The sequence below is a fragment of the Platichthys flesus genome, chromosome 8 (genome assembly GCF_949316205.1).
Source record: "Platichthys flesus chromosome 8, fPlaFle2.1, whole genome shotgun sequence".
Classification (NCBI taxonomy): Eukaryota; Metazoa; Chordata; class Actinopteri; order Pleuronectiformes; family Pleuronectidae; genus Platichthys; species Platichthys flesus.
The window spans coordinates 2,771,332-2,799,160 of record NC_084952.1 but is presented as its reverse complement, the minus strand read 5'-3'; the positions used below and the strand labels follow the sequence as shown (position 1 = coordinate 2,799,160).

The window sequence follows — 27,829 nt, the reverse complement described above, 5'->3', positions numbered from 1 at the left end:
TACGCTGCCTGGTGCTCGACCAGAGTCTGGCTCCACCGTCCACATAATCTGACCGCGTCATCCTCTCAGATATAGAGCTGCCGCTTTCCAGCGTCAAAACAAGACTCCGCCATTGTTAGCACTTCCCAAGCCCTGACCTCTGACCCCTGTCTCTGTCCCGAGACGGCGTAGCACTCTGGCCCTTGATAAGGGATTACTTGTGTACTGTAAATACACGCTGGAGTGTGGGAAGGTGCCGGCGCTTTCCACATGAGTACCCCGTTGAGTTGCATTACAGACGCTCAATTTAAGCCCATTTTACCCCCCCCCCCTCCCCCCCACCCCCCACCCCCACACTTGCAGCGGAGTGGTGCGGATTAGGCCAGATTTCAAGGTTTGATAGTTTACTGCACCGTCCAACTCCCGTCAAACTGAAGTTATGTCATTTGTATAAATGTTTCAGCCATGAGGGATTTTTCCACGACGGCACAATGGTGCTATCAGTCCAGGAAGTGGTTCTCTGTGGTGTTTCTGCTCCGATAGCGATCTGTCACGCTGCGTGAATGAATCGTCCGCTCGGAGGACGAGAGCGGCAGCCTGAGCTGCAGCTGCTGCTCTCGTACAATTTGTGGAAATGGATGTTGATAACACTCAGAGGTGCCTGATTCAGACACACACAGCAAATCTAACAATTGCATCTGGAACAATGGATTCCAGTCAAAGGATATCAGCAGTTGACCTCCACTTTACGCTGGAGTTATCAGTCGTTTTGTTTTTAATAATGCAAGGTCATAGAAAATTGAAAGGAAAACATCATAACTCAGCCTCAATGCACAAAATTAGAAGATGCAACGTCTGCTGAAAGTTAAATTCTTCACATTTTCCTCAACTTAAATGTTGGTCGATCCTTCGTTCTGAGAAAAATTACAAAGTTAAACCTGGAATCATAAATACATCTACCTCCGAAGTAAAATGTTCAAACTACAAATTACCTATTCAATAACACCAGACATATGCAAACTTGAATCAAACTTAATTGCATTTGATTTTGCATATTTTACTTTGTATATAATTCAATTGAAGTGGAAGATCAGTTGATTTGGGTTGTTGAAGCTCTAATTTAAGCAAAGGAATTAATCAACTTTTGTTTTTACCTAGTTCATTGTAAATTAAATATAACCCTGGAATGTCTCAGTTATCCTTCTCTCTTGATTCACTCTTGGGAATGTGTGTCTCTGTGTTTTAGGACTAAACGCGCAGCTCCTCTACAAAATTGCCTCCGGCGATCCCCAGAGTCACTTCATCATCACCAAGGAAGGAGTCCTCCAGACCAAGAGGGCCCTGGACCGAGAAACACAATCCTTCTACAACCTGGTGATCACCGTCAACGACCTGGCTCCACCTCCCATGACCCGCTTCACCAGCACGGCTCAGGTGTCCATCATCCTCCTGGACGTCAACGACTGCTCGCCGACCTTCACCTCCCAGAAGATGACCTACATCCAGGAGAACACACCTGTGGACACGGTGGTGTTTACCGCCAAGGCGGCGGACGCAGACAGCGGGCCCAACAGCTACGTTGAGTACTCCCTCAAAGGACCCTTCGGTAACAAGTTCAGCATCGGGACGGTGGACGGAGACGTCAGGCTGGTTGGGGAACTCGACCGGGAGGAGCTTTCCAACTACACCCTCACAGTTGTGGCCACAGACAAAGGAGAACCGTCTCTGTCTTCAACCATGGACGTGACCATGATGGTTCTGGACGTCAACGACAACACGCCAAGCTTCTCACAGAACATCTACGACATCGAGATCGAGGAGAACACCTTGACGGGGACCGATGTCATCCAGGTGTTCGCCAGCGATGCCGACGGCGGCACCAATGGCCAGATTCGATTTTCAGTCTCTGCGGGCAACGCCAACTCCGATTTCAGGATTGATTCGGTCACGGGGGTGATTTCAGTCGCCAAGCAGCTGGACCGCGAAGTTCGTTCTTCGTATTCGCTCGTGGTGCAGGCGGCGGACCGCGGCAGCAGCCCCCGCGTGGACCGGGCCACCGTCAACATCGTGCTGCTGGACGTCAACGACTGCTCACCGGCGTTCGAGCTCTCGCCTTACACGGTCAACGTGCTGGAGAACCTGGAGAGCCTGCCGAGGAACATCCTGCAGGTCAGTGTGTTTGTTTTCTGTTCAGTGAAATTCAAGCGGTCCGGATGTCATTAACATTCACAGACGGGCCCTGCTGAGTGAAGAGAGAGCCATTGTTTTTGAATGACAGTCCTGAGACCTCAAACAGGCTAATGCCTTAACCAAATTTATTGGAGTACTAACGTAATAACTGCAGGTATGTGAGCAGTAAACCACTTTGCACGGTGGTCTTATTTCACTTAATGCCATAACAGATACCTGCCTGAAATGATAAACAATTCATTTTCTGCTGCGAGCCGCTGCGCACGATTTGTGCTTCGACGAAATCTGAAACTGGACGAGGAGAATTAAACCTCTGACCACCTTGATGACTAAATGAGGCGTGGGTAGTGTAAAAAATGAAAGGAAAGCACTGATTTCCAGTGACGGAGCCGGTTCATGTTCTTACCTTGTGAGGAAATGAGGGAGCAGTAATTCGAGGGGGGGGGGGGGGTTTGCCACACAAGATCTCACATCTGTACACAAACCTGGATCTGCCGGTCTGCGGCGCTCACGGCAGGAAGGGCTGTGGCGCCCACGATGCATTCTGGCAAACCAGTGAGTAGTTTAACTAAAGAATCAGACTGGCTAAGGGTTTGATTCCTGAATAAACGTCTGTACTGGGAGCCGCCTGAAGACCAGAGGATGATTCTTGGACTCTGGTTTTCCTTTTTGTGTGGATTCCCTGGGAAAGTCTGATTAGACAAAGTGAATCAGTAATGATCTGCCTCCCCTCAACAATTCCCTTCATGGTGCCGCGGAGCACCGTGATGGTAATTAAGCCTCAGCTGCCTCAGTGGAAACTCTAAATGGGAGGTGGTGGTTGTACTGGTTTTCTCACAGCCTCCTTTTATATGTATGTGGTCGTGGTAACTATCGGAACAGACCCTTGTTAAACTTTAAGACAGAATTTTGTCTCAGGTGATGGAAAGTTTTGAAGTAGTCTTTTTTTATTGTAATTAAATTTAAAGTATTTTAATTGAAGGTACTTTACACTGCTTCTCTGGTAGTAGGTACTTCACAGATTAAGATTTTACATAAAGTATTCAGCACTATCTTGGGACTTTATGAAAAAGTTAAAATAGCCTGACATTAACGTGTTGCATTGCCAAAAATGACATTACATAACCATTAATAATCAAATAATATGATACATGTGACAACAATATCCATAACGTGGCCATTGTGTAGCAGCAACTTAATCAATATGTACAAATTATGATGCTTAAACCTAAATTCTTTGTAAATTAAAAGTGTATATGAAGTTTTTGCATCAGCAAAGTAAAACAGCAAATATCGCAAGTCAAAAATACTCTTAAGTTACTTGTAAAAAAAGTATAATCCGCAAAGTGCACTTCAATGACTCAGTGTTCAGGGGAAATGGGTCGTGTCGGTGTTATATTTCTGTTTATTGTACGATAATTACAGATTTTATAACGTGGCTGCAGGAGAGCTACTTTACCAATTTAGGTTGCTTTGATTTACTTTATGACAATAAATTATATTTAAATACATGTGATAACTGTTTAACGGCATATTTGTTTAAAGAAACAAGAAACTGAAGATGTGAGATTTGAGTTAAAAAGTACAGAACTTGCACCAGACGTAATACGAGCAGGAAATTAAAAGCTCAGATTTTGTTTTGAAGCTCAGGACTTTATAATAATGTCCTCAGCTTCTTTCCATCTCTGCTGCCCGAGCACGACTTCCACCAGCTTCTTAACAAACGCTGGATTCTCACGATTTCTGTGTTTCCCAGGTCGTTGCCAGAGATGACGACCAGGGCGCCCACAGTCAGCTGAGCTACATGCTGAGCGGGGGGAACGACGAGGCGGCGTTCAGCCTGTCGTCCAGCGGCCAGCTGAGCCTGACGCAGACTCTGGACCGCGAGGCCCAGGGGAAGTACGTCCTGCTGGTCACCGCCACCGACTCAGGTACCACCGCAGCCGCAGTCTGGAAGCTGGCCACAAATCTTGAAATGTTTTGAAAGTAAAAAGATGATTTCAGGAAAAGACGCTCGGCTCTTCGGTGTCATGTTCCTGTTTATAGGGTTTTCCCGGATCGGCTGTTTATGTCTGAACCCGGTACCACATTGGAGTTCTCATCCAGGATCTGGTGTTTCTGGTGCGGGCCTCAGCACTGGGTGATCTGCCCTTTCATGGGCTTTGTTGAATCCCAGCAAAGCTAGAAAAATATTTGGTAATCAGGCTTCGAAAACCAAGCTGCCGAAAGCAAACAAACAGCATTTTGATTTCATAGTGCCGCGCCGCGCTCTCTCTTTGTGTGGCACGGTAACACAAACATTCAGGAGTTTTTAGCTTGCAAAATAGTGGGTGTTTTTCAACTTATTCCCCAGAAGTCCTTTCAGCGGGTTCGATTGAATAGCATCCTCTGTTTATTTGGATACGGCGGTAGAGCTCGTTATAGCCAGATAAAAGGTTAACTTGTTATTGCATGGAGGCCGGTTAATGTGCAGTTAAAGGAGTACATGCGTATCCCCGTCGCAGCCAAATCACATGGTGCGCCAGTTAAGTATATGTTTCCCCCCCCCCGAGCTGCTCTGGCACGGCCGTCCCGGTCTGAGGCTTTGCTCTGTGTCATTCCTGGTCCGGAGATGTGACCGTTCATAACGCCGGGTATTTCTGACCGTGGACGAGCTTCGGTGAGAACTGGGAGGATGTTGCGTGTCGCGTCTTGTTTTTGGGGCGTGTCGGAGTTTGAATCATTTTCATTTTTGTGGGAGAGATGTATTTTCAGTGACTGAGCAACAGATGATAAATGTCACAGAAAATGTTGTGTATTTTTTCAGGATATTCTGTTTAAGGTTTTCTTGCCTCATATGCTGTTTAGAGGTCGGTGCCACATGGACAAAGTTACCCAACATGCTAATTAGGATTTGATCCCGTTTTGTGTGCTTCACAGGGAGTCCATATTTAGATCTCTGACAACAATTCCAAAATATTTTGACAGGACATTTCAGTACGATGTTGGTGAGAGGCAGAGAGAGGGACTTGGGGTCGAATATCAAAATATCGAAAGCCCCATAATCATCGTACGAGCCAAATTACCCGGCAGCGTTTTCTCACATTTCTGAGGCCTGGCCCGGGATGATGGGGGGGGGAATGGTTCTCCCAGGCCCTATCTGGCAGGAACTGCTGAAGGTGGATGGTGTAGACTTGTCTCCAAGTCTGCTGTCGACCATGACCTGTTTCTCAACCACAGACATTCATCCCTACATGTTAACTTGGGCCTGTGTCCTCCCTGCACTGCTTCTATTCCCCGAAACCCACACGTGAAACACCAAAAGAGAATAAAAGACGATTTATCATCCAGAGAGTTTAATCAGTAGAAGTGTTACTCTGCCAGCCAAGGATTTAATTTATCAGTTAAACTGTCAAACACTTAATCGCAGCCAAAAGAGACAATTAAATGTGTTTTAACCCTCGTTTTTTAATGTTTACATGAATGAATCACAGCCTGACTCCCACATTGTGTGTGGGGGGGGGGGGGGTTGTGAGTGGTGAGGCTGTCTCCCAGTTCGGGGGCCGGCTCCTTCAGAGGTTGAGCTGAAGTGTGACACTCGAGCATCGGGCATCTCGTCTAGGTTGGTCAGAGAAGGATCCACTTGATGGAGCCTTTGTTTCTGAGCCTGTGTTAGTCAATAAAACATTATAATGGATAAGACAAATACAAACAATAATTTCTTAACATAGAGAAACATGAACAAAACTCTCCTGAAGTTATTATGACTATTTTAACTTCTTTTCCGCCTGATGCCACCAGATGTTATCAACATGTTTTTAACCTCACGTAACAAAACGCACTGATGTCTTCACAAACAATGTGAGGAGGGAAAACACTGATGTCTTGACCTTCTGCTGCAAAAGAATGAATGATGTAATTATTATTGTTTTTTTATTGAGTTCAAATTGAACACGATCACACAAACACCACATGTTATATACTGACATGAGGTCCTAATGAGCCGACCACGTGATGAGGTAGACTTGACTTTCTCCTCTCGACGTTTGAGCTTCTGTAGTTATTATCTTACTTTTTCTGTTTCCTGTTTATGGAAAGTTGTTTGCAGCTCTTGAGCCGATAGAGGAGGGTACCTGGGGGTCTGCAGGGTCCCGGGCCGATCTCGCTGGTCGGCCAAACATCTGGATCAGCTTCGGGAAAATCAGATTTTTTATGCCACTGCTTAGCAACATCCAAGTTATGCCTGCTCGGAAGAATGTAAAACAATGAGATCTCCAACTGAGTCGCACAATAAAATACTTCTGCCAGGCCTCGTTGCTGGAATGACTCTAAGCAGATATCCGTGCTGGTTGCAAACATGATGTTACACACGTTGCAGCTGCTCAGCTGTGGAGTGTTTGCAGCTGATCTATCTTTTTAAAAAGCATTACAAATGTTTGTGAGCATCATTTCCGTTATCTACACACGTCTCGTCTCTTCAGTGTTTACAAACTTTTCATCACACAAAGAAACTGAGTTCATCTTCTTCTGATTAAAATGTTTTCTGAAGGAGAAAATAGCCAGAAGCTCTTTTTTCATTCTGGTGTCCTCGTGTGGAAAAGTCGATTCGGGTGAAAACTACGTCAATAAGAAAGTCAACAAATGGATCAGTTGGATGTTTGTTGGATTAAAATTTGTTGTGTTCATTTAAATTTGTTATATTTTTGTTTTGATATGGATGTAAATGGATATTATGTGTTTTTATATATGGAAATTGGGTTTTAAGAATCGTATTCCCTAATTTCTTGTCTGTTTTTTATACATCCTGGATCACGTTTAATTTCCCTTGGTTACATAAACAAATTTAATAAAACAAATTCGAGTGTAATTAAAGTAGTTGAGCTCAGTTTGAGAAGACGGGGGGGTTGATGATAAAGTTGAATTGGCCCAAACTGATGGGAAGTCTGATTAAATTAATGAAAGTTAACACACTGCATATCAGGTTGTGTCAACTCTTCTTCTCTTGTGTACTCCGTGGTGTTCCCTCTGAGTTTTGTGCGAGTCTGCGTGTGGTGCTGAGAGCGTCCTCGGGGGTGCACTGACGTGCATGGCGGTCGGTCACATTCATTAAAGCAGGAGGCACAGTAAATCCCCCGGCCCATCTCTGGTATAATGGACACGGCCGTGCAGAGAGATCCCATGTCTCTCACATCCCTGCAGCGTCTCTGCAAAGTGCCTGGCTGTCTGTGGACCGCTCCTTGGTCGGTGGGGGGGGGGGGGGGGGGGGTGTCGCTGTATCGCCGACCGACGCTCGGCACGGTAAACACTTTACGGGGCTCGAGTTTGTTTCTGGTGGCAACACAGGACCTCGAACAAATAAAATATCAGGTTTCCTCAAATGAGCTTCAACAGAGCAGTAACATTCTGGATCAGCTCTTAAAAAACTACTTTTTTCCCAATCGCCTGTTTTCTATTTTCCATTCGCTGATAAAAAAACCCTCGAACAATTGCTGGATCTGGATGTTTGCGTAAATAGCTGTGGTGAGTAATGGCGGTGGTGGTTGGGGGGGAGTTTAAAAAAGGTGGTGCTGGTTGGATGATTAGTGCCTCAGCTTTGGCAGGATCCACTTTTTAATGATGTTTATTCTCTCAGGACCCCGGTTTGCACATCGCGCCCTCACAAAGCAAAACTCATCTTAACGAGACGGAGCTTTCTTTTTAACTCGCTCGCGTTCACTCCTAAACACTTTACCTCGGTCATATCTCACATTTATACGAGCCGAGTATGAACATTACAGCACCTGGTTGTGATTATTATGTTGGTATTTCTCTGTCACCCCTAAAATAGAAAAAAACAAGCGTTGACAGATGCAACAATGCGGGAAATAAACAAACCCCATTGTCACTGAATCCCGAAAAGCTAATTGCTTCATTGAATCTCAGCACGGGCTCAGAAGTCCAAGACAAAGAGATGCACTGCTCGTGTGTTAGTGTATGTGTCTGAGCCCTATGCAGAACATACATGGAAGAAATTATGCCAAAGTATTCAGATGAAGGTCTCCATAAATAACCTGCATGCTGTGCAGCGTTTAGGTTTAATTTGACGATTCCTCTTGAGAGTTCCGTATTGTTTTAATTATTCTGTGCCCCTCTTCCCTCGGAGCGTTCTGCTGATTTATCCCTTTTCACCGCGCTGCCTGTTTACTGTGAGAAAACCTGTGTTTACTCGGGTGTATTTGGCAAACGGGCGGTGGGACAGCTCGCACCCTCGGCTCCTCCGAGGCCATTCACGGGTACCGCATTAAAAGAAGCTTTGTCGCAAAGCAACAGGTTCTCAGAGGCACAAAAATGTCAATTTTGCTTCTATCGCGGCCAGTTCTCTAACAACCCCCCCCACCCCCTTCGTCTCCCTGCCCCCCCCGAGTAATGATGTTTTATTTACGCTGTCTCTTAAGAGCACAATCTAGCTGCAGTCCATAAACCGTAATTAACCGTTTAGCCCTAAGCCTCAGGCTACAGATGGGCTGTCTCATAAATTTACACATTCATCCGTCTTCCCTAAGTCAACCTGTCCTCGACTTCCTGCTTTAATGAGCCCAGTTGTTTGGACACCGAAGCTTTGTCCTTTTTTCCCCCCCGTGTGAAGCTCGGCTCAGTTCTGTTTTTCTTTTTTTTTGGGAGGAAACATGAGTCAATCATAAACATTATTGAAGTAGGAGATTATCTCTTGTGCCAGCAGAGACACTCAAACCTGCTTCTTAACGCGGATTAGACCCGGCAACTCGGGGCAACTTGCAGCTCTTTCCCAGGAGGTGGGTGCTGCTGTTTCCTTCAACCCCCCCCCCCCCCGCGAGGCGCTCACAGCGGCGTGCGCCCCCCCGGCAGCTGCAGTGGTCAGAAAACACACGGCTTATTGGTCATTAACACGTGTATCTGGACCCCCTCCGGCTCTGAAAGTATGGCCACCGCACCTCCCTGGAGGTTAACGTGATTTGTCCGGCGGTAATGTACACTAACAAGGTGCTTAGACCCGGCCATATGTCCGTGCTAGACAATGCTTTCTGGGTTGAGAGGCTTACAGGGGAAACTGTCTGTGGATCTTCAGGCGGTGGCAGATGGTCCAGTTTAGTCTCAGGGTCCTGAGAGCTTGTTGTTTTCCGACGCCGGGTCTGCCGGGTGATCCTGGGTTCTCCGGTTTTCTCGAGACGTGATCCAAGCGGCTCAGATCCGAGCGCAGACGCGGCCGTGAAACATTAGCAGGAAGAATTGAATGTCAAATCCCACCCTCGCTTTAATGACCACTTTAAGTTCTGTGGGATTATGGTGAAGTATCCACCGGGGGGCTGTGTTTCGATTGTCTCCGCACCGACTGTGTGTCATTGTCAGATCTGATGGGGAATGTGTTTAATTAAACGGTAATGGTGTTTCTAGATTCAATTAAAGCAGAGAGGAGTCCTCACGGCTCCGAGCTCCCTGAAGGATTGGGTTGCGTCCTCCGAAGCGAGGTGAGCTGACGCCAGCGTCTTCATCCCGCGGGGTAGAAGCAAATATCTGAATACCATCAGGCTGATGTCTTCCCATGGAGAAAACAGTCCGTCTCGGAGACAGGGTTATCGCCGGGATTTAGCTGGGACTTATTCTTTATGGTCACCATATAACGTCAGAGCTCAGGGACTGCAGCGCGGCTCTCTGGGGGTAAAACCACCTCATGGAAACATGGGACCAGAAGGTTCACTATTTTCTTTACTAATTGAGGGAGTGTGCGTCTCTGGACAAAACCCCATTTCTCTGGGTGCAGTTACACAAAACACACACACACACACATATGTATAAAAACCTTAAGCAATGAGTGGTATTTGCTTCCAGGACTTTTATTTCTCTCCGGTGTAACTTCTATTTTGAGTTTTGAACAATGGTGTTGTCTTGGCGTGAGGTAAATAGAGACTGTGATGTAAGTGTCAGGTCATGGCTTGCTCTGCTTTCCTCACTGACCTGAGATTAACCCCCTGAAATAAGATTACGCCCGTGGCACAAACTTCAGACGGAGGTGAGGTAGTGCCTTGATGGCCTTATCTGTTTTGGCCGACGGCTGATCCACTAGTTAAAGGTCTTTAGGCATAACGCTTATAGGAATGCAAACATTTCAGGGTCTCATTTCTTTTTCTGGGGAACACACACAAGCAGTGACCTCCTCTTATTATCTCATTTTCACATGTTTGTGTCCCGTTGAGACTTTAGGGGCCGTGCCATGAAATGTCTCTGGATACTCGATGAAGACAGGAACTCAGTAAAAAAAACCCGACTTGCAGGCTCGTTAAATTTTTTGAATTTGTACTCATCCACGCCAGAAAGAAAAAGAATAAAGCGTCTGGGGACTGGAAAGAATCTGTTTCTAACCGCGGTGCATGGCAGCCGTCGGTAGGCAGCTGACTTCCTGCAGCAAATTTCCACCAGCTCTCTTTCCATGGCAAGATGATGTCATGTGTCGTGTAGCGGCGTGCCAGATTGTGCTATTCCAGATTTAGGCATCCCCCCCCCCCCCCACCTCTCTTCCCCGGCTTCAGCCACAGCGCACAAGGTTGTGACACCCAGTCGTCTAAATCATTGACCCTGACTCTCCTCCCTCGGCTTTGCCAGATTCCAGCGAAGTCTGTTTGGAGGAGATGATGATGGCATTTCTCAACACTGTTGGAGAGCATTCCTCTCCTGTTGAGTCACCCCTGCCTAAAAAAAAACACAAATCTAAAAAGTCGAGGAGGAGATGGAGGTTATTTAGTGCATGAAGATCTGAGCCGGGATAGTTTCTCTTACTACCAGGGGTTCGGTATTCAGGAGTAATTTAAGAATCGGAAACACACGACGTTCTGGACTGCGATGTTGACCGGCTTATTTAGCAGCCGCCATAGAATCATCTGAAGAATGTCTCACCCAGACCGGAGTTATTCAAAACAACTGTCATTTACATACATTTGCATACCTGCCAAGATATTAGGTTCCTTAACGACCGCGTCTGTCGGCCCACGCGTTGTAACAAGATCGATCTGAACTATTTACACGTCGCCCAGCAGGGTTTTCAGGGGGTGGAACAGCTGCCAGGGGTTATGTGATATCGGGGAGCCCCAGGAGGTTGAGACGAGACGTCCAGAGGCCGGCACACGGGCGCATGGCGCTGGGAGACGTGATACACCGAGAGAAATGCTCAGATTAAGGCCACGCATGGTGAGTACAGGTTCAGAGAGGAGGATGGAGGCATCCAGGGGTCCGGAGTATTTTAAGCATAGTCACAAAGGAAGGGTGGGTGGGGGGGGGGGGTTAAGTTTGCCTTGTGCTTACTAGGGATTAACCCGGGGTGTCGGCGTCCTGTGTGATGCGTTTGGTGACAGAGGCATTGCAGGTCAAAGGTCGCACAAATGGTGTCAGGAGGAGGCTGGTAGTTCTCCTCCCGAGGCAGTAAACAGGTTGTGACATCACGTCCTGTCCAAAAGTGAAACGCCTGGGAGGAGGAGGGCGGTGTGCTCCACAAACACACACACACACACACACACACACACACACACACACACACACACACTTGTCTAGCCGTGCAGCTCGGCCTGCTTCCGCTCTCCGTGTGGAAACAATGCTTGTGTAGCTGCCGAGCTCGCGGTGCAGCAGAAGGTGATCTGAGTTCAGTGAAACGTTTTTAGAAGCAAATATTTCCCCTGGTTCTCTCCGTCCCCTCGGCTGTGATGTCTTCTGCAGACAAAGCCACTTATCTCTCCAGGAGCCCCCCCCCCCCCCCCGATGATGACTCATGGCGATGTCCTTCTCACTTCGCACTTGAACGTGTGACGCGGCGGCTTGTGTGTTGCACGATTAGAAAGCCGCAATCAAGTATGATGTTGATTAAGAAAACATTCTGCTGACTGAGCTTGTTTGGGATCAGAGCCACATGTTGTGGTGCCTTTGGTTACATAACCCCCCCCCCCCCTTCATGATGGAGCATAGACTGGATGCTGAGCTACACAACCACAGTTTGTGTGTTCTGCGTGTCTTGTGTTACAGCCGCCGTTAATTCTCCGATTTGACACCAGACCTGCGCTCGGACGTCTCAATCATTTTGTTGTATGTTCTTTCATAAGCAGTTTTTCTCTTATGCATAAATATTTATCGAGGTGGAAATACACACTCGGCTCTAAATGCAACAGTTCCTGTATTAAGTTATAAACTGAGGATCCTTAAAGAGTCGGCCGGGGCTGCAGAGGACATGACTCACTTTGGGAAATGAGTCACCGAAGATCGGCGTCGTCTGGTTTCTCTTCTGAGATGAGAATTTGTTTATCGTTACCTCAGTTTATATCATTTATTCAGCTTCTGGAATTCAGCTGTTTATTCCCGACGTGCACATTAGCCACTTCTGTTCTGACCAGGAAAAAACTGGAATGAAACGACAGGCTCAAGGTCCGACGTCTGCTCATCATCACGGAGCGGTGGCAGTGAAGCGATGTGAATGCCCCTGCCCTCCTGAGAAGAAGAAGAAGATCTGCACATTTAGAAAACGTCTCTTTCTCCACTCGGCTCCTCGAGGGACTTCACAGTTTAGCCTCAGCAGTTTGCAGCAGCTGCAGAGATCGGGGGGATTCATTTGTTTCTCAAGGGCATTTTCAGAAGGTGGGACGCTGTTTGAGGGGGGGGGGGGGGGGGGGGGGATTAAATACTGTTTCATACTATGCTGGCACATACTGTTTGAAACTACAACTCTATAGTTTCTGATAAAAGCTGCTCAGATCATAGACTGTCTCTGAAGATGGACGACACGTCTCCTCTTCTTCAAACTGTCCAGAAAAAACACCAAACATATTTGTACGTTGCCATCGAGATGTCTTCACCTTTCATCACGTCATCCATCTTCATCGAGTCTGCATTTCAGATTCATAATCTTGTTTATTTACTCTTACACAGGATTTTTCCTGGTTCAAATTCAACTTGTGCTTATGTTAGACTTTTGGAAGTTCAGCCATTGCAACAATATTTCACAATATAAGAAAAATATGGATTAGGAGGAAAATCTGTACGTAATCCTCAAACCTAAATATAAATAAAGATATTGTGGTTTCAGTTTCAGTAACTACACACTAAGTTTCAAAGTAAATGACTCAATCATCAAACCACCGACCCTCTGGATAGAGGATAGTTCTGCTCTACCTCCTGATATCACATGACCTCTTTCAAAGTTTTTATTAAAGATCTGTCTGTCATCATCTCAGACTCATCATAAACACACATTTAGACATTCTAGTTTTCAACCAAAACTCTCAAATCATTAACGATTGATGTTCACAGAATTTGAAGTTTCCTCAGCGCTGCTCCTGATCCATTTCCCACCTCGTGGTGAAATACTATCACGTTAGAGAGGGACTGATTCTATCAGCTCTACTCGCGTATCACCTCGGGAGGAAAGATAATTCATCTGACTTTCAAATGTGAATCATTGGCACGACAGTGTGATGAGCTTATTGCTGTGATTCTCACACGTGTAGATGATAATCCTCGCCGGCCGAGCCACAGATCCAGAGGTGTCACCGGAGCTTTTCCTCTCCGAGCCTCCACCTTCGTTTCCCGGATTCTTTGAATTCATATTTTCTGCGTTAGGAGAGACTGTTCTGTGCTTGGCCATCGTCCAAATGTTTCTTATTATCTTTTATTAATCCAGGCCCCCCCGATGATACGCGAGTTCAAGCATCTGATGTTTTCCGCAGCTGAGTACACAGGCGAAGGCGGCACGAGCTCTGGGATCCTGCATGTTTCTGTTTTGGTGAATTGTAGCTGACGCGTTCACACTGGTTCCTGTCGGGCGCCGCAGGAGGGAACGACTACAAGTGAAGAGGTTGGAAAAAGTGTTTTTCGTGCAGCCTGCAGGTCTCAGCGTTTCTCCAACGTCCCTGAACACCGGAGCTCCGAGCCCCTGGAACACGTCCCCGCATCTCTTCTTGTGATTTACAGAAACCAAGCTGAACTTGATGTTTGGAATTAAGCTCAGGCCGTTAACTGTGCCGTTTAGGGAAGGATCACAAAGGGCAGCGTGAGGAAGGCAGATGTCTGAATCCCTTTTTTCTCCTCAGGTTTTTCTGCATTGCGGCATGTTTTCATCTGCTCTTGATTTAAATCCCCCCCCAGGGCCTTAGCGAGCCCTGTTTCGTCACCGCGCCGGGAGAGAAAACGTTTGGATATTTTGCTGAAAATAGAAAATAAAACCTCTGCTCGCTCGGATTCCACAGACACTCTGTGCCGTGCACCTTAAAATAGATGCCTCTCTCTGCGGAGATTAGATCTACGTGCGTCCAAGACCCCAGGAAGGACGCCTGAGAGATTAGGTTTCAGAGACATTGAGCCCTTTTGAAGTATTCCGCGCTAATGTGTGTTGATGGAAACCCAAACCGGTGGCAAGAGATATTTGCTTGACTTGAATGCAGCGGGAGCGTTGTGAGTGAACCTCTGCAGGACCGGGAATTGGTTCAGTGTGGATCCCGGTGCAAACTCACAAGTCATGTGCAATAAGTGTCTCTGCTCACGTGTTCCTGGGTCTCCTCCACCAGCCTCCACGTCCAGATCTGTCACGTGCATGGAAAGAAAGTGTCCTGGAAAAGTAAACTGCTGTTGTCACCGGTGGTTCATTTTCTTTTCCCCCCTCTCCATCCTCAGGTTCTCCTCCTCTGAGCGGAACGGGCACGGTGACGGTTCTGGTGGACGACGTGAACGACAACGTCCCCGTCTTCACGTCCTCCACGTTCCACACCACCATCATGGAGGACGCCCCGACGGGGACGGACGTGCTGCTGGTCAACAGCTCGGACGCAGACGTGGGCGTCAATGGAGTCATAAGGTAGTGATGAGCATTGACCAAAGGTTTCCATTGCTGTTCATCTCACAGAAAAACTGCTCGACTGATTATCTTGAAACTTGGTGGAAGGATGGGCCAAGAAGGAATCTATTAGATTTAGACATAGTGAGATTGAGGGTGTTTTTCATCCTCACCATCAAAAATTCACGGAGCTCGATGAAAAACTTGAGAAAACTTGAGAAAACTTGAGAGAAGTGATATCTATGTGTGTGAAATTTGGTGCAGCTTGATTTCGATGTAATAGACTGTCGGGCCTTGGCGGACGGAACATCTTTCCTTCTTCTGAGGACTAATGGAAAATCGCTATGAACGTTTTTTGTTTTAAAAACCATTTGATCCTCATAAAAGAAACGATTTGTTTATTGTATTTCTCAGTTGACCCTGTTTTGTGGGTTTTCTATAAACATACACTTTCTTGTGCAGAGGCCTTTTTAATGCTGTAATTAGAGAGTTGAGATGCGGTGACACAAAACAAATGCTCATGTTTACGTGTATTGTATTTATGGCTTCGCTGCTCAGTTAAACACTTTAAACCATCAAGTATCGGCCCTCAGACATAAGATTTGAGAATTTCCATTCACTTATTCTGTCCATTCAAGTTGGGAAAGTGTTTGCAATGGACCAGTTTTATCAGATGACCCCAAAATAACATTGGACACCAATAACACGAGTAATTAAAAGAGTCCACATCAAACTTTTCATTATTTAAAACGTTGGTAAATGTTTTATCTCGTCTTGCTTAAGCAGGTTATCCTGGATCTGCCTGTTTATACAGATCCACACTTTACTTGGTTCCTCCTTGGGTCGTGCCCCACCCCTCCACCAGGTTTAATAGAAATCAGCTGTGTAGTGTTTACGTAATCCTGCTGATGAACAAACAAACATGAAAACACCTGAAAACGCCCTTCCTGCAGATAAATCCGACCAATAACAAAATTCCCCTTTAGTTAGATCCTTGTACGCAACAGAAGATGCTGTAATTCACACTAAAAGTTTACTCAAAACTTTTAAATAAACAGATTAATGCAGGAATAACATCTTTTGTCCTCACAGAACTAATTAGGCCGTTTTTAGTGGAGTCTTGTCAGGCTTTGTGCAGGTCTGGTTACTACTGTGAGTAATCGGGTCAGTGTTAGTTTGCTTTGATTCCCTGGTGACGCCGGGCTCTGGCTCCGCTCGTGGCTCCGGCGAAAACGTTTTACCTCATCGCCAGCTTTGTGAGATTCCAGGCCGATGTGGCAATCGATGACAGGAGTTCATGGGGAGAGCGTAGAGCTGTAGTCAACACCCCAAAGTCATTGTTTGTGCTGCTATGCTGGGGCTGGACGACAGCGTTTTTCACACTCGCAGCCTCCCCCCCCCCCCCCTCCACAGGGGAGCTTGTCAGAGCTTCTGGTCGCTCTCTCTCTCGAGCCGGACGCCGACGCAAGTGTGACCCCGCCTCTCTCTCTCCTCCCGAACCCCGCTGGGTACACGTTGGGGGGTACCCGAGTGTGCTCCAGTTTCCCAAAACATCGTAATGAGGACGTTAATTGTCCGTGACAGTACGAGTTGTGCCCATCGGGGGTTCCTGGGGGTTCCAGGATCTTAATGGAGACGAGAACCGGCTCCAGCCTTCGGTTTTCAGTTTTGATTCTCACAGTCCATTAGATGTGAGACCACGAGCATCTGTGGACGGTTTCTGTTGTTGACGTTGTCTGAACGCTTGGACGTCCTCCCTGCATTCGCACTCTGCTCTGTTATTTGTTGTCCCATCTCTCCCACTCTCCTTTTTCAAAATACGCACTGGTGTGTGTGTGTCAGTTTACATTAACGTCTTTGTCCCGCTGGAGACTTGAGAGACACAGGGAGAAAAGAGACGTTTACATGAGAGCTGAAGAGACACAGCGCTCGGGCCTGATGGGATTTAACATGTTTTGTTTATTCATCATACGTGTTAGATATCTGTATTTATTTTTACGAGTGGCATGTTCCACAGTAGTATAAGTAAGATAAGTGGAATCCAGGAGTGTGAAGCTTTGCAGCTTCAGCAGAGGAGACAGTCTGAGCCACCGGGGCTCTGTGTGTGCAGCCGAGCAGAAACCAGTGGCTGCATTTGATAGAACACGAAGCCGGATGCCTCAGTCACTTAACTCACCGATTTGATGGCACGCCAGCACAATATGGTGACCATTACTGATCCTAGGTCTGCATGCTCCTCTGTTAAGTGGGTTTCTCTGAGGCTTGAAACGGTGCCCTCTATAGACCACAGTGTGACGGTGCTGAAGTCAGAGAATGTACAACTATGTAGAAGCTGTTGTGTGTATTAACATTAGAAACAGCTTTAACAACACAATCACCTCATTGTAACACAATATGTGCTCGTTATGCAGGAACTGAGTTGATTCAGTTGGATGATTTGATGAACTAAAAGAGTAAGAGCATGTCATTTAATCTGTTTCATTTATTGGAGACACAGGAATGCCCCTGGTTTATGCAGTGGTTATAAAAATCCATTTAATAGCTCTAGAAATAACCTGTTCTGGATTTTCTTTTTCCATGAACAACCTCTTTTTATCATGCACTTCTGGTTATAGAGGATTTTCACAAATAGAAAGATTCATACATGTTCCAGTTTTATCCTCCATGAAAGGTGCTGTACAGTACAAGCCACACTCACCCCTTCACATACTGTTGGCAAAGTCATGGAAGATGATATTTATTTGCCCTGATAATTACTGGAAATCTGTGTCAGACGTGGAACAAAAACGAATGTAGAAATGTCAAATTAAAATGATCATTTAATAATGTTCTTGTGGTTCAGGCTGTTCATTAGAAACGACTCCAACAGCCCGAGTTGATTACTGGGATCAGAAACACGCCAACACAAATTCAATTAGTCAGTGAGTGAATTCATCCCTTGTTCGTGGAGCTTCTGCTGAAACGTTGCTCTTTGTTCTGTCCTGCAGCTACAGCCTGACAGGAGGACACGGCCAGTTCTCCATCAACCCCGCCACGGGACAGATCATTACCAGCTCGCTGCTGGACCGAGAGGACCGGGCCAATTACCAGCTGCTGGTGGTGGCGACGGACGGAGGGCAGCCCGAGGGCTTGTCCAGCTCCGCCACTGTGTCCGTGACGGTGGCGGACATCAACGACAACCCCCCACGCTTCCACCACCACCCCTACGTCACGCACATCCCTGCCTCTACTGCAGCAGGTCAGTCAGAAATGTGCTCAGAAGTTATTATTAATAATTAGCCCTTTTCACTACATGTGCAAGATTATAAATGTTGGATTTCAATACACATTCAAGGAATCCTTTCAAATGTGGTACTGATGGTCAAAGGTCAAGGTGATCTTGCAAAACCCCGTTTATGCCTCATTTACGCATTATCTGAAGAAGGCCTTGAGATGAAATCTCAATATTATTTGTCATTCAATTTAACTCGTGGATTAAGTGTTTAGATGTTGTCGGTCAAAGGGCAAAGGTGAAGGTCACAGTGGCCTCACAAACCATGTTTTTGGCTTTTTGAACATCTCAAGTCGGCCTTTAGGGAGTTTCATCAAAATGCCACTTGGTCTCAAACAAGAACTGATTTGATTTCAGTGGTCAAAGGTCAAAAGTCACTGTGACCTCAAGAGTCTGGGATAAAAATGTATGGTGACTGAAACTGCGCTGGTTGGTGGAGATTTGAAACTGTTATTATAAAATCTTTGCATAACTAACTCTCTTCTCTCGTGTTGTGTCCTCAGGGTCTTTGGTCTTCGCTGTGACTGTCACTGATGAGGACTCGGGTTCCAACGCCCAGCTGCACTACTCCCTGATGGGCCGCAACTCTGAAAAGTTCAAGATCGACCCCGTCAGAGGAGCCATCACCGCCATCGAGAAGCTGACGGGGAACTCAGAGGTCACCCTCACGGTTCGAGTGAAAGACGGCGGCACTAATCCCAAAACGGACACGACCACTGTGACCGTGCGCTTCGTGACGGGAGGAAACTTCCCCGTCATCAAGGTGAAGGAGCACACGTTCACGTTCCCCGAGAGCCAGTCGACCAACCACGTGGTCACGACGGTGACCGGCTCGTCTATGAGGGGAGGACCGCTGTCGTATTACATCGCCAGCGGAAACCTGGATTACGCTTTCCATATCGACCAGCTCTCAGGCGAACTGTCAATCAGACACTCACTGGATTATGAGCACATTCAGAAGTACGTTCTCTGGGTCGAGGCCCGAGATCAGGGCTTCCCGCCGTATTCCTCCTACGAGAAGCTGGAAATAACTGTGCTGGACGTGAACGACAATCACCCGAAGTTTGACAAGGATCCGTTCCACGCTGAGATACTGGAGAGCCTTTCGCCTCAGCGGGTGCTGATGGTGTCGGCTGTTGATCTGGACAGCGGGCCCAACGGACAGCTGGAGTACGCCATCATCGACGGCAACAAGGAGAATAGTTTCAACATCAATCGGGCGACCGGTGAAATCCGGAGCACCAGGCCGCTGGATCGAGAGAAAGTGGCTCAGTACACTTTGAAAGTCAAAGCCACCGACCGCGGGTTGCCGCCTAAGAACACGGCAGTCAAAGTGATAATCAGCGTTCTGGACGTTAACGACAACGCCCCGAGGTTTTCCAAAATCTTCAGTGCGACAGTGGCTGAAAACGCCCCGGCAGGTTACACGGTCACCAGAGTCACCACCACCGATGAGGACGCCGGTTCAAACGCCATCAGCCGCTACTCCATCACAGACACGAGCCTCCCATTCAACATCAACCCGAGCTCAGGCGATATAACCATAAGCCGACCGCTCAACCGAGAAGACACCGATCACTACATCGTCAAAGTGTCGGCCCACGACTCCGGTTGGACGGTGAGCACAGACGTCACCATATTCGTCACAGACATTAACGATAACGGCCCCAGGTTCAGTCGGCCATCTTACTACCTGGACTACCCTGAGCTCACCGAAGTGGGCGCCCTGGTGACACGTGTGTCCGCCACGGATCCCGACGAGGGTTCCAACGGCAGAATTTTCTATTTCATCCGGTCTCAGTCCGAGTATTTCAGAATCAACGCCAGCTCTGGAGAGATATTTGTGAAGCAGCAGCTAAGATATCAAAACTCCACGGGTGCCAGCAGCATCAATATTAATCGCCACAGCTTCATTGTCACCGCATCCGACCGGGCGGTGAAGCCTCTGCTGAGCGAGACAACGGTAATTGTAAATATTGTCGACAGTAACGATAATCCGCCTGAGTTCGATTCCCTCAGCTACTTTACCCCCGTCACCAAAAGTGTGAAGGTCGGCACCAGACTGATCAGAGTCGAGGCTCAAGACAAAAAAGACTTTGGCCTTAATTCTGAGGTGGAATATTTGATAACAGGAGGAAACAGCTCGAGTAAATTCAAACTGGATAAAACGAGCGGGTGGATTACCGTCGCCTCCTCTCTGACCTCTGACATGAAGAAGACTTTCCTCATCGACATCACAGCGAGCGACAGAGGAAACCCTCCCCTGTCGGCGCGGACGTCCGTGCGGATCGTGGTCACGGAGGAAAACCACCACACGCCTGAGTTCTCACAAAGCCAAATCTCAGCCACTGTACCGGAGAGCCTCGCTGTGGGGACAGCCATAAGAACCCTGTCTGCTAGAGACAAAGATAAAGAGATGAACGGCCTTATCACCTACAATATTACTTCAGGCAACGACGAGGGCCTGTTTTCACTTAATAGTAAAACTGGAGTGTTATCCCTCGCTCAGCCTCTGGACTTTGAGGAGAAGCAGCAGCACAGTCTCAGAGTTTCAGCCACTGACAGCGGCTGGATCGCAAAAACCAGTTACGTCTCCGTCACCGTGCACGTGACCGACGTCAATGACAACCCTCCTGTGTTTGATCCTGATGAGTACTTCCCCACTGTGCAGGAGAACGTTCCCAGTGGCACCACCGTGGTGAAAATGAACGCCACAGATCGAGATTCGGGAGCGAACGCGGTCATGGCGTACGTGATACAGTCATCAGACAGCGACCTCTTTGTTATTGACCCGAACTCTGGCACCATCACCACGCAGGGCTTCTTGGATTACGAGGCTAAGCAGGTCTACCATTTAACGTTGAAGGCCTTCAACGTCCCAGACGAGGAGCGCTGCAGCTTCGCCAACGTCAACATTCAGCTGAAGGGAGCCAATGAATACGTCCCTCGCTTTGTCTCCAAACAGTACTACTTTGAGATCTCTGAAGCCGCTCCAAGAGGAACAGTGGTCGGGGAAGTGTTCGCCAGTGATCGTGACCAGGGGGTGGATGGAGTGGTTTACTACCTCATTTTCGGGAAGAGCAGAAGAAAAGGTTTTGGCATCAACAAGACAACAGGTCAGATCTACGTCACGGGTACTTTGGACCGTGAGAAAGAGGAAAAGATTTCACTGAAGGTGTTGGCCAAGAATGCGGGGAGCATCCGCGGAGCAGATATCGATGAGGTGTTTGTGAACATCACGATTCTCGACGCCAACGATCCGCCCGTTTTCACCCAGGAGCTGTATGACGTGCAGGTCAGTGAAGGTCTCTCTCCCGGTGGTCTGGTTACCTTCGTGAGCGCCGAGGACTCAGACTCTGTCCCGAGCTGGAGTAGATTTTCTTACTCCATCTCTCCTGAGTTTGATAAAAGTGTTTTTACTATCAATCCGAAGACCGGCCAAGTGTCTGTGGCTGCGGAGCTGGACCGAGAAAAGACTCCTGTGTATAATCTGACCATTCTAGCTGTGGATACTGGAACTCCTCCTGCAACCGGCAGCTCCACAGTTATTGTGAATCTGGAAGATATCAACGATAACGGCCCAACTTTGACAACCGCTTACGCTGAGGTCATGGAGAACCAGAGAGCTGGCACTGCAGTCGCAACACTCACAGCCTCTGACACGGATCTCCCCCCCAACCAAGGCCCATTCTTATTCAGCCTCCTCAGCTCTGGATCTGCAAACAGCTACTTCCGCCTGAGTCCAGCTGGAGTATTAACTACGAGTCGGGAGATCGACAGAGAGCAGATCAGCGACTTCTACCTCTCGGTGGTGATCAAGGATTCTGGCGTGCCTCAGATGTCCTCCACGGGAACCGTCCACGTCAAAATAAACGATCAGAACGACAACCCGTCAGAGCCGAGGTCCATGGAGATCTTTGTCCACTACTTTGGAAACATGTTCCCCGGAGGTTCCCTGGGAGACGTCAAACCCCAGGACCCTGACATTCAGGACCGGTTCCACTGCTCCCTCATTCCTCCGTCTTCCGGTCTGTTCAGTGTCCCGACTGGAACCTGCAACCTGAACTCTAAAGCCCGCTCAACGGACGGGACGTTTGAACTCACCGTCCGAAGCAGCGACGGCGTCCACGGCTCAGTTAGCAACACGGCCAGAGTCCTCTTCATGGGCTTCACTAATGCCACAGTGGACAACAGCATTCTCATTCGACTCAACTCCCAGGGAGTCAACAACTTCCTCACCAACCACTACCTCAGCTTTTTACGCATTGCCAACTCTCAGCTGGCAGGACTCGGCACCGGGGTGCTTCTGTACGGAGCATTTGAGCTCAACAATCAGACTTTCCTGATGGCAGCTGTCAAACGTGGCCACGGACAATATGTCAACCCCAGCGGCGTGGCCACATTCTTCCAGAGTATCAAAGACATTTTATATAGACAGAGCGGGGTGCAAATAGATGCGGTGGACCATGATCCTTGCACTCATAACCCATGCCAGAATGGAGGCAGCTGCAAGCGGCGTCTCAGTGTCGGGCCTGATATGAAGACAGAAGAAAGTGTCCCAGTGATCCTTGTTTCAAACCACCCCCTGCAGCCCTATGCCTGCAGCTGCAGGCCGGGATACACAGGCGCCCTGTGTGAGACAGACATTGACGAGTGCCAGCCATCGCCCTGCCACAATGGCGGCACCTGCCACAATCTGGTGGGAGGTTTCTCCTGCACCTGTCCTGAAGGTTTCACCGGGATGGCCTGTGAGAGGGATATCAACGAATGCCTCTCTAATCCCTGCAAGAACGGGGCGCTGTGCCAGAACTTCCCAGGCGGATTCAACTGTCTCTGCAAATCCGGCTTCGCAGGTAATGCACACACAGCACTCACTCATGTTAGGCTCAGAAAGAAAAAAGAGAAACAATGGAGACGCTCACATAATAATGTAGTCACAGACAGAGCTTTAGGTCCAAGGGAAATATTTGCCTCTGACGGTCTCCAGGAGGTGTTGTAGCCACAGCATGGAAGCCAGATACAGTTTTGTTTTTGGATTACTCGTTGGGGGGTATCTGCTGTGATGTATATCAGCCCGTCATGTTTGCTTTAATAAAAACGATGATGCAGAGCTGACCCCGGTCAAGCCGTGAGTGTAGACTCCACACACAGTTCTCCAGTATCACATTACTCTTTGTGCCTTTGTGTGCATGCAGCTATGACCACACACAGATGCATTTCTAATCCAACTGTACACAGAAGGATTTGTTAATCAAGGATTTCTCGTTTGGCTCCGTTTTTGACTTGTAAGACAAATGAGCTGCTTTATAAAAGATCCAATCAGGCTTTTTAGTTTGGAAACGTAATGAACACACAGCGTTATTACTCCTGATAAAAGGGGAGTGGATTTTAAGTGGAGTTACTTCGAAGAGTCATTTAGATCCTGTCTGATGTCCAGCTGCCGACTGCAGCATCTGAAAGACATTTTCAAAGCAGGCGTTTTGCCTCAAGTCAACTCATTAATGTCCCTTTTTATTACGTAAACCTCGAGGTTTCATCAAGATAAATGACCCTCCTGAAGAAATGCACCTATTGACTTACAGTAGTTTGTGTGCCCTCACTGTGAACTCTCAACTTCCTGTTTTCCCCGCCTGCTTTTCGGCAGCGCGATCCGTCTCCATTAGGCAACTTGTCTCTGGATTTACGTGTATTTGTTCTTTTGAAAGGAGACGTATTCTCTTCTCTGGTGTTTCTTCCCTCCTGTGTCTTTATAAACGGTTTCTGCTAAGTTAAAAAAGCCCAAAGTTTGCAGTAAAGGGAGAAAACATGATTTCTGGGGCATCTTGATGTCACGTCACGATCTGCATTTGCATAGTTTTCTGAACATTAGAACACTTTCAAGTGACAACACTAATTAAGATTATGAACCTGAATCTGAGCAGAATATTTAATCTTTAAGTCTTTTTGCTTTGTTCCAAGCCTGAAATATGTATTTTCATACTCCGGCCTCTTGCTTTTTTTTTTTTATCATTTATCATGTTAAACTCATTCATTGTATTATTTGATGACAATCCACATTCATTATTGTTTTTCCCTCTGCACTGCAAAAAAACAACAACCTTTTTCTAAACGTAATTTGATTTTGCAATGACTTTAAATCTGATTATTCTTAGTTGGAAGATTTTGCCAATTGAGTGAGATCACTTCCCTCTGAGAGTTTCAAGATGTTGCTCTGGATCAAATGATGTCATCGTCTGACCGAGTGATCCAAAACGTTCCAAAATAGCTTCTCTGATTTCAAGAAGTGTTTAGAAAAACTGAAATTGCACTAAAACAGGTGAAACTACACCTTCAGCTCATGATGTTTGCCCAAAAATAAGACTTAAAGGCTCAAAACTAGATGAAATCATTTGTACGAGCACAGTTGTGTTGTTTTTTTTTGCAGCTGTGAGGTGATGAAAACCCTGCAAGTGATCTGTGTTCCCCTCGGGACTTTTGTCTGTGTTGTCTGCCACCCCATCCATTTTAATTTTGTGTTGTTCTGTGAATTCAGGCAAAACGTGTGACTCCATCATCAATCACTGTGAGTGTAACCCATGTTTTAATGGTGGGTCCTGTCAGAATCGGGTGGATGGATATTACTGTCACTGTGCGTTCGGTAAGTAATGGTCGGAAACTTTCGTAGGGAATTAGTGAGCTGTGCAAAATTGAACTTTTTCACATGTGAACCCTCCCTAAAGAAAGAACATTACCCCATGATTTCATGAGCAAATGTGCACATTTCATTTAGTGTCTCCATATTTCATGCTTTGTATTGTTTCTGTCTTTAATGAGAAGTTTTAAACTTTTTAGAGATGAAAAGCCAAGAGATCTGCTTTCTTACATCTAATTACAGAACATATAATGTTGCTCAGCAGAGACTCCAGTTAATCGGCAGATATGTTTATCGCTGCAGCACCGTGAATCATTCATTGGCTTCCTCTGATTCCTCCGTCGCTCTGTTTTCATCCTCAGGGGTTTTCGGCAAGCACTGTGAGCTGAACAGCTACGGCTTCGAGGAGCTCTCCTACATGGAGTTTCCGTCCCTGGATCCCAACAATAACTACATATACATTAAGTTTGCAACCCTGCAGAGCAACGCGCTGCTCATGTACAACCACGATAACCAGACCGGAGACAAGGCGGAGTTCCTGGCGCTGGAGATCTTCGAGGGACGGATGCGCTTCTCCTTCAACCTCGGGAGCGGAACCTATAAACTCATGACCATGATCAAAGTCGCAGATGGGCAGTTCCACACGGTCATCGCCAGGAGGGCTGGGATGGTAAGAACGCCTGTTTTTATTGCAGGAATTAGCTCATATGTTAAGTGTTTTTCATCATGCATCGTTGCAGAAGTCTTCACTGAGTGGCTCAGTAATGCTTAAGGTTATAGGAGCATAAGCATTGAGGACAATCTGAGGGAAACCACAGGGTGTGGACTGAGAAGGTGTTCACATTCAAAAGCTGCATTTTATCCCAGAGAGCTGGATCCAAATCTGGCGTTATACTCTTTTTTTTTTTCTTTCACCATCAGATGATAATTAAACTGCCCCCAAACTACGGGGAGCTCAGTTCATGGTTTTCAAGGTTTGTAATTATATTTCATTGCCCGTTGTGAAGTACAATAAGAGGATTCCCAAATGGCCCTGAAGGTTGAGTTTCTGTCTCCTGCGCTCTGAATGAGAGGCTCCTCGCTGCCAGCAGCTCAGTGGCAGGGAAAGAGATGGAAAAAAAACAACCAGGCCCTGTCAGACCTTCTATGAAATAACTTTCCTGCTGGACTTCAAATCTGTCATTTCTCCCCGTGTGCTGGGAACTTTCAGAGGAAACTGGTAAAATCGTTAAAATGATCCGTTTTGAGATGGCGCAGAGTGACGGGATGGAAAGGAGCAGAGATCAGGAGGAGAGCCCCTGAGTCTGTCTGCATGTACGTGAGACCTGATCCACGGTGTTTGTAGAAGGTGCTTTGGGTTAGAGTCTCAGTTCCCGTGCACGAGTCCAGAGTCAACGTCCAAAGCAGAAAGACACGGTCATGCACTGTTTCATCGGGAGAGATCCAAGTAATCAGAGGGAGCAGAGGGTTCACGGGTCCTGCTCCGATCGGCGTGATCAGCTTCACCCTCTGCATCATTTGGTCTGTGACAGTAAATGGAAAGGAAATTGCCAGCACCAGGATCTCAGGGTTTAGTCACACAAATGCATTTGAGTGTAAAGTAATCTATTACCACAGATTGGAAAATGTTGATATTGTCAAGAAGAAGAAGAAGAAGAAGAGATATTCACACTGCAGAGATTTCAGTCTGTCTGAGGTTAAAATGTAGAAATGGAATAAATATCGTCATGTTGTGCAGTCGTCTCACAGCAAGAAGGTTGTGGGTTCAAACCTCCCGTCCTGCCAGAGTCTTTCTGCATCATTGTTTTATCCCCTCATGGCCTCATTTTCTCACAGACCTGGTTTCTTAGGTTGGTGACATCACAAACTTGGCTGTTAGAATCCATTTGTTTACTGCAGCGTTAAGGTGGAAAGCCTCAGACATTGTGTTGGCTGCTTCTTCCCTCTGTTTTAGCATGTCAGGGGACAACTTAAAATTCCATTCATCTGCAGTGAGTGTGTGTGGAGGCCGAGGTCGTATAAATGAGAAATAGCGAGACCCAGAGACATGAAGAGATCACAGCTGGGAGCGTCCAGAAAAAAAGCTCAGCGAGAACAAATAACAGATTTAATTCTGAGAAGGAGGTTTGCAGATGCAGCTTCTCTGGAACTCACGAGCTCCGGCGACTAATCACCCGGCTTCTGATCATCTGAATTATTTGTCCTAGAAACAAGCAGAAAATAAACGGTCTACCAGCAGCGACTCAGCGGCTTCACCACAACTGAGGGCGATGCCACGGCCGCCACGTCACATCGGCCACGGCCACGCAAACTGTGATCCGGCGTTTCCCTCACATTTCCCCTTCAGAATTCTCCAAATACAAAAAAAAACACACAAAACAGTAATTTCCTAAGTGTTTTTTATTTTCTCTAGAGAAATATCTGACAGTGAATGGCAGCGTACGAGGGGCATGACGGCACAGACTTTGATCACCGCTCAAAACTCTAATGGAATGTTCATGCGGTTCTTTGCGGTTCCTCAGTGGGAGTCACGAATGTGTTGGAGGAGAACCAGTCCTGTTGTTTCTCGCTCGTCCCGTTGTGATTGCGTGGTTTGTGTTGTCATTCAGATTTGGGTCTGAGTGCGTGTCCCTGTGTCGGACTCGGACAAAGGAGAGGGAGGGTGTGTACTCGTGGTTGTTGCCTCTTCCTGCTGCTGTGTTGCCCGATGAAGCAAAACAAATGTCTGCTTGCGTGGTTCGAGTGTGCGATGGCTACGATACCACAATCCAGCCCGACTGGTGGTGAGGCATCAATTGGTCATGGTAAAAAAAGTGTTAGGGATCATTTTACTTAGGCTGTACACCATGCATGGACGTTAACACAAAGTCTGTGTGTGTGTGTGTGTTTGTGTGTGTGTGTCTGTGTGTGTGGGTGTGTCAAGCTCCTCTGGATGGTTTGTGTATGAGCTCCGAGCCGG

General features: G+C 47.2%; 1 protein-coding gene across 1 annotated transcript in view; it reads left to right on the top strand.

Annotated features, from left to right (window-relative positions):
• fat4 (FAT atypical cadherin 4) overlaps positions 1-27,829 on the top strand; it is a 99,792-nt gene that overhangs the window by 61,231 nt on the left and 10,732 nt on the right. Inside the window, exons 5-11 of the mRNA XM_062394183.1 lie at positions 1,226-2,148; positions 3,926-4,100; positions 14,809-14,989; positions 17,956-18,206; positions 18,743-23,092; positions 24,772-24,876; positions 25,233-25,540. Of these exons, the coding sequence (XP_062250167.1) occupies positions 1,226-2,148; positions 3,926-4,100; positions 14,809-14,989; positions 17,956-18,206; positions 18,743-23,092; positions 24,772-24,876; positions 25,233-25,540 (6,293 nt within the window). The remainder of the gene's footprint in view (positions 1-1,225; positions 2,149-3,925; positions 4,101-14,808; positions 14,990-17,955; positions 18,207-18,742; positions 23,093-24,771; positions 24,877-25,232; positions 25,541-27,829) is intronic.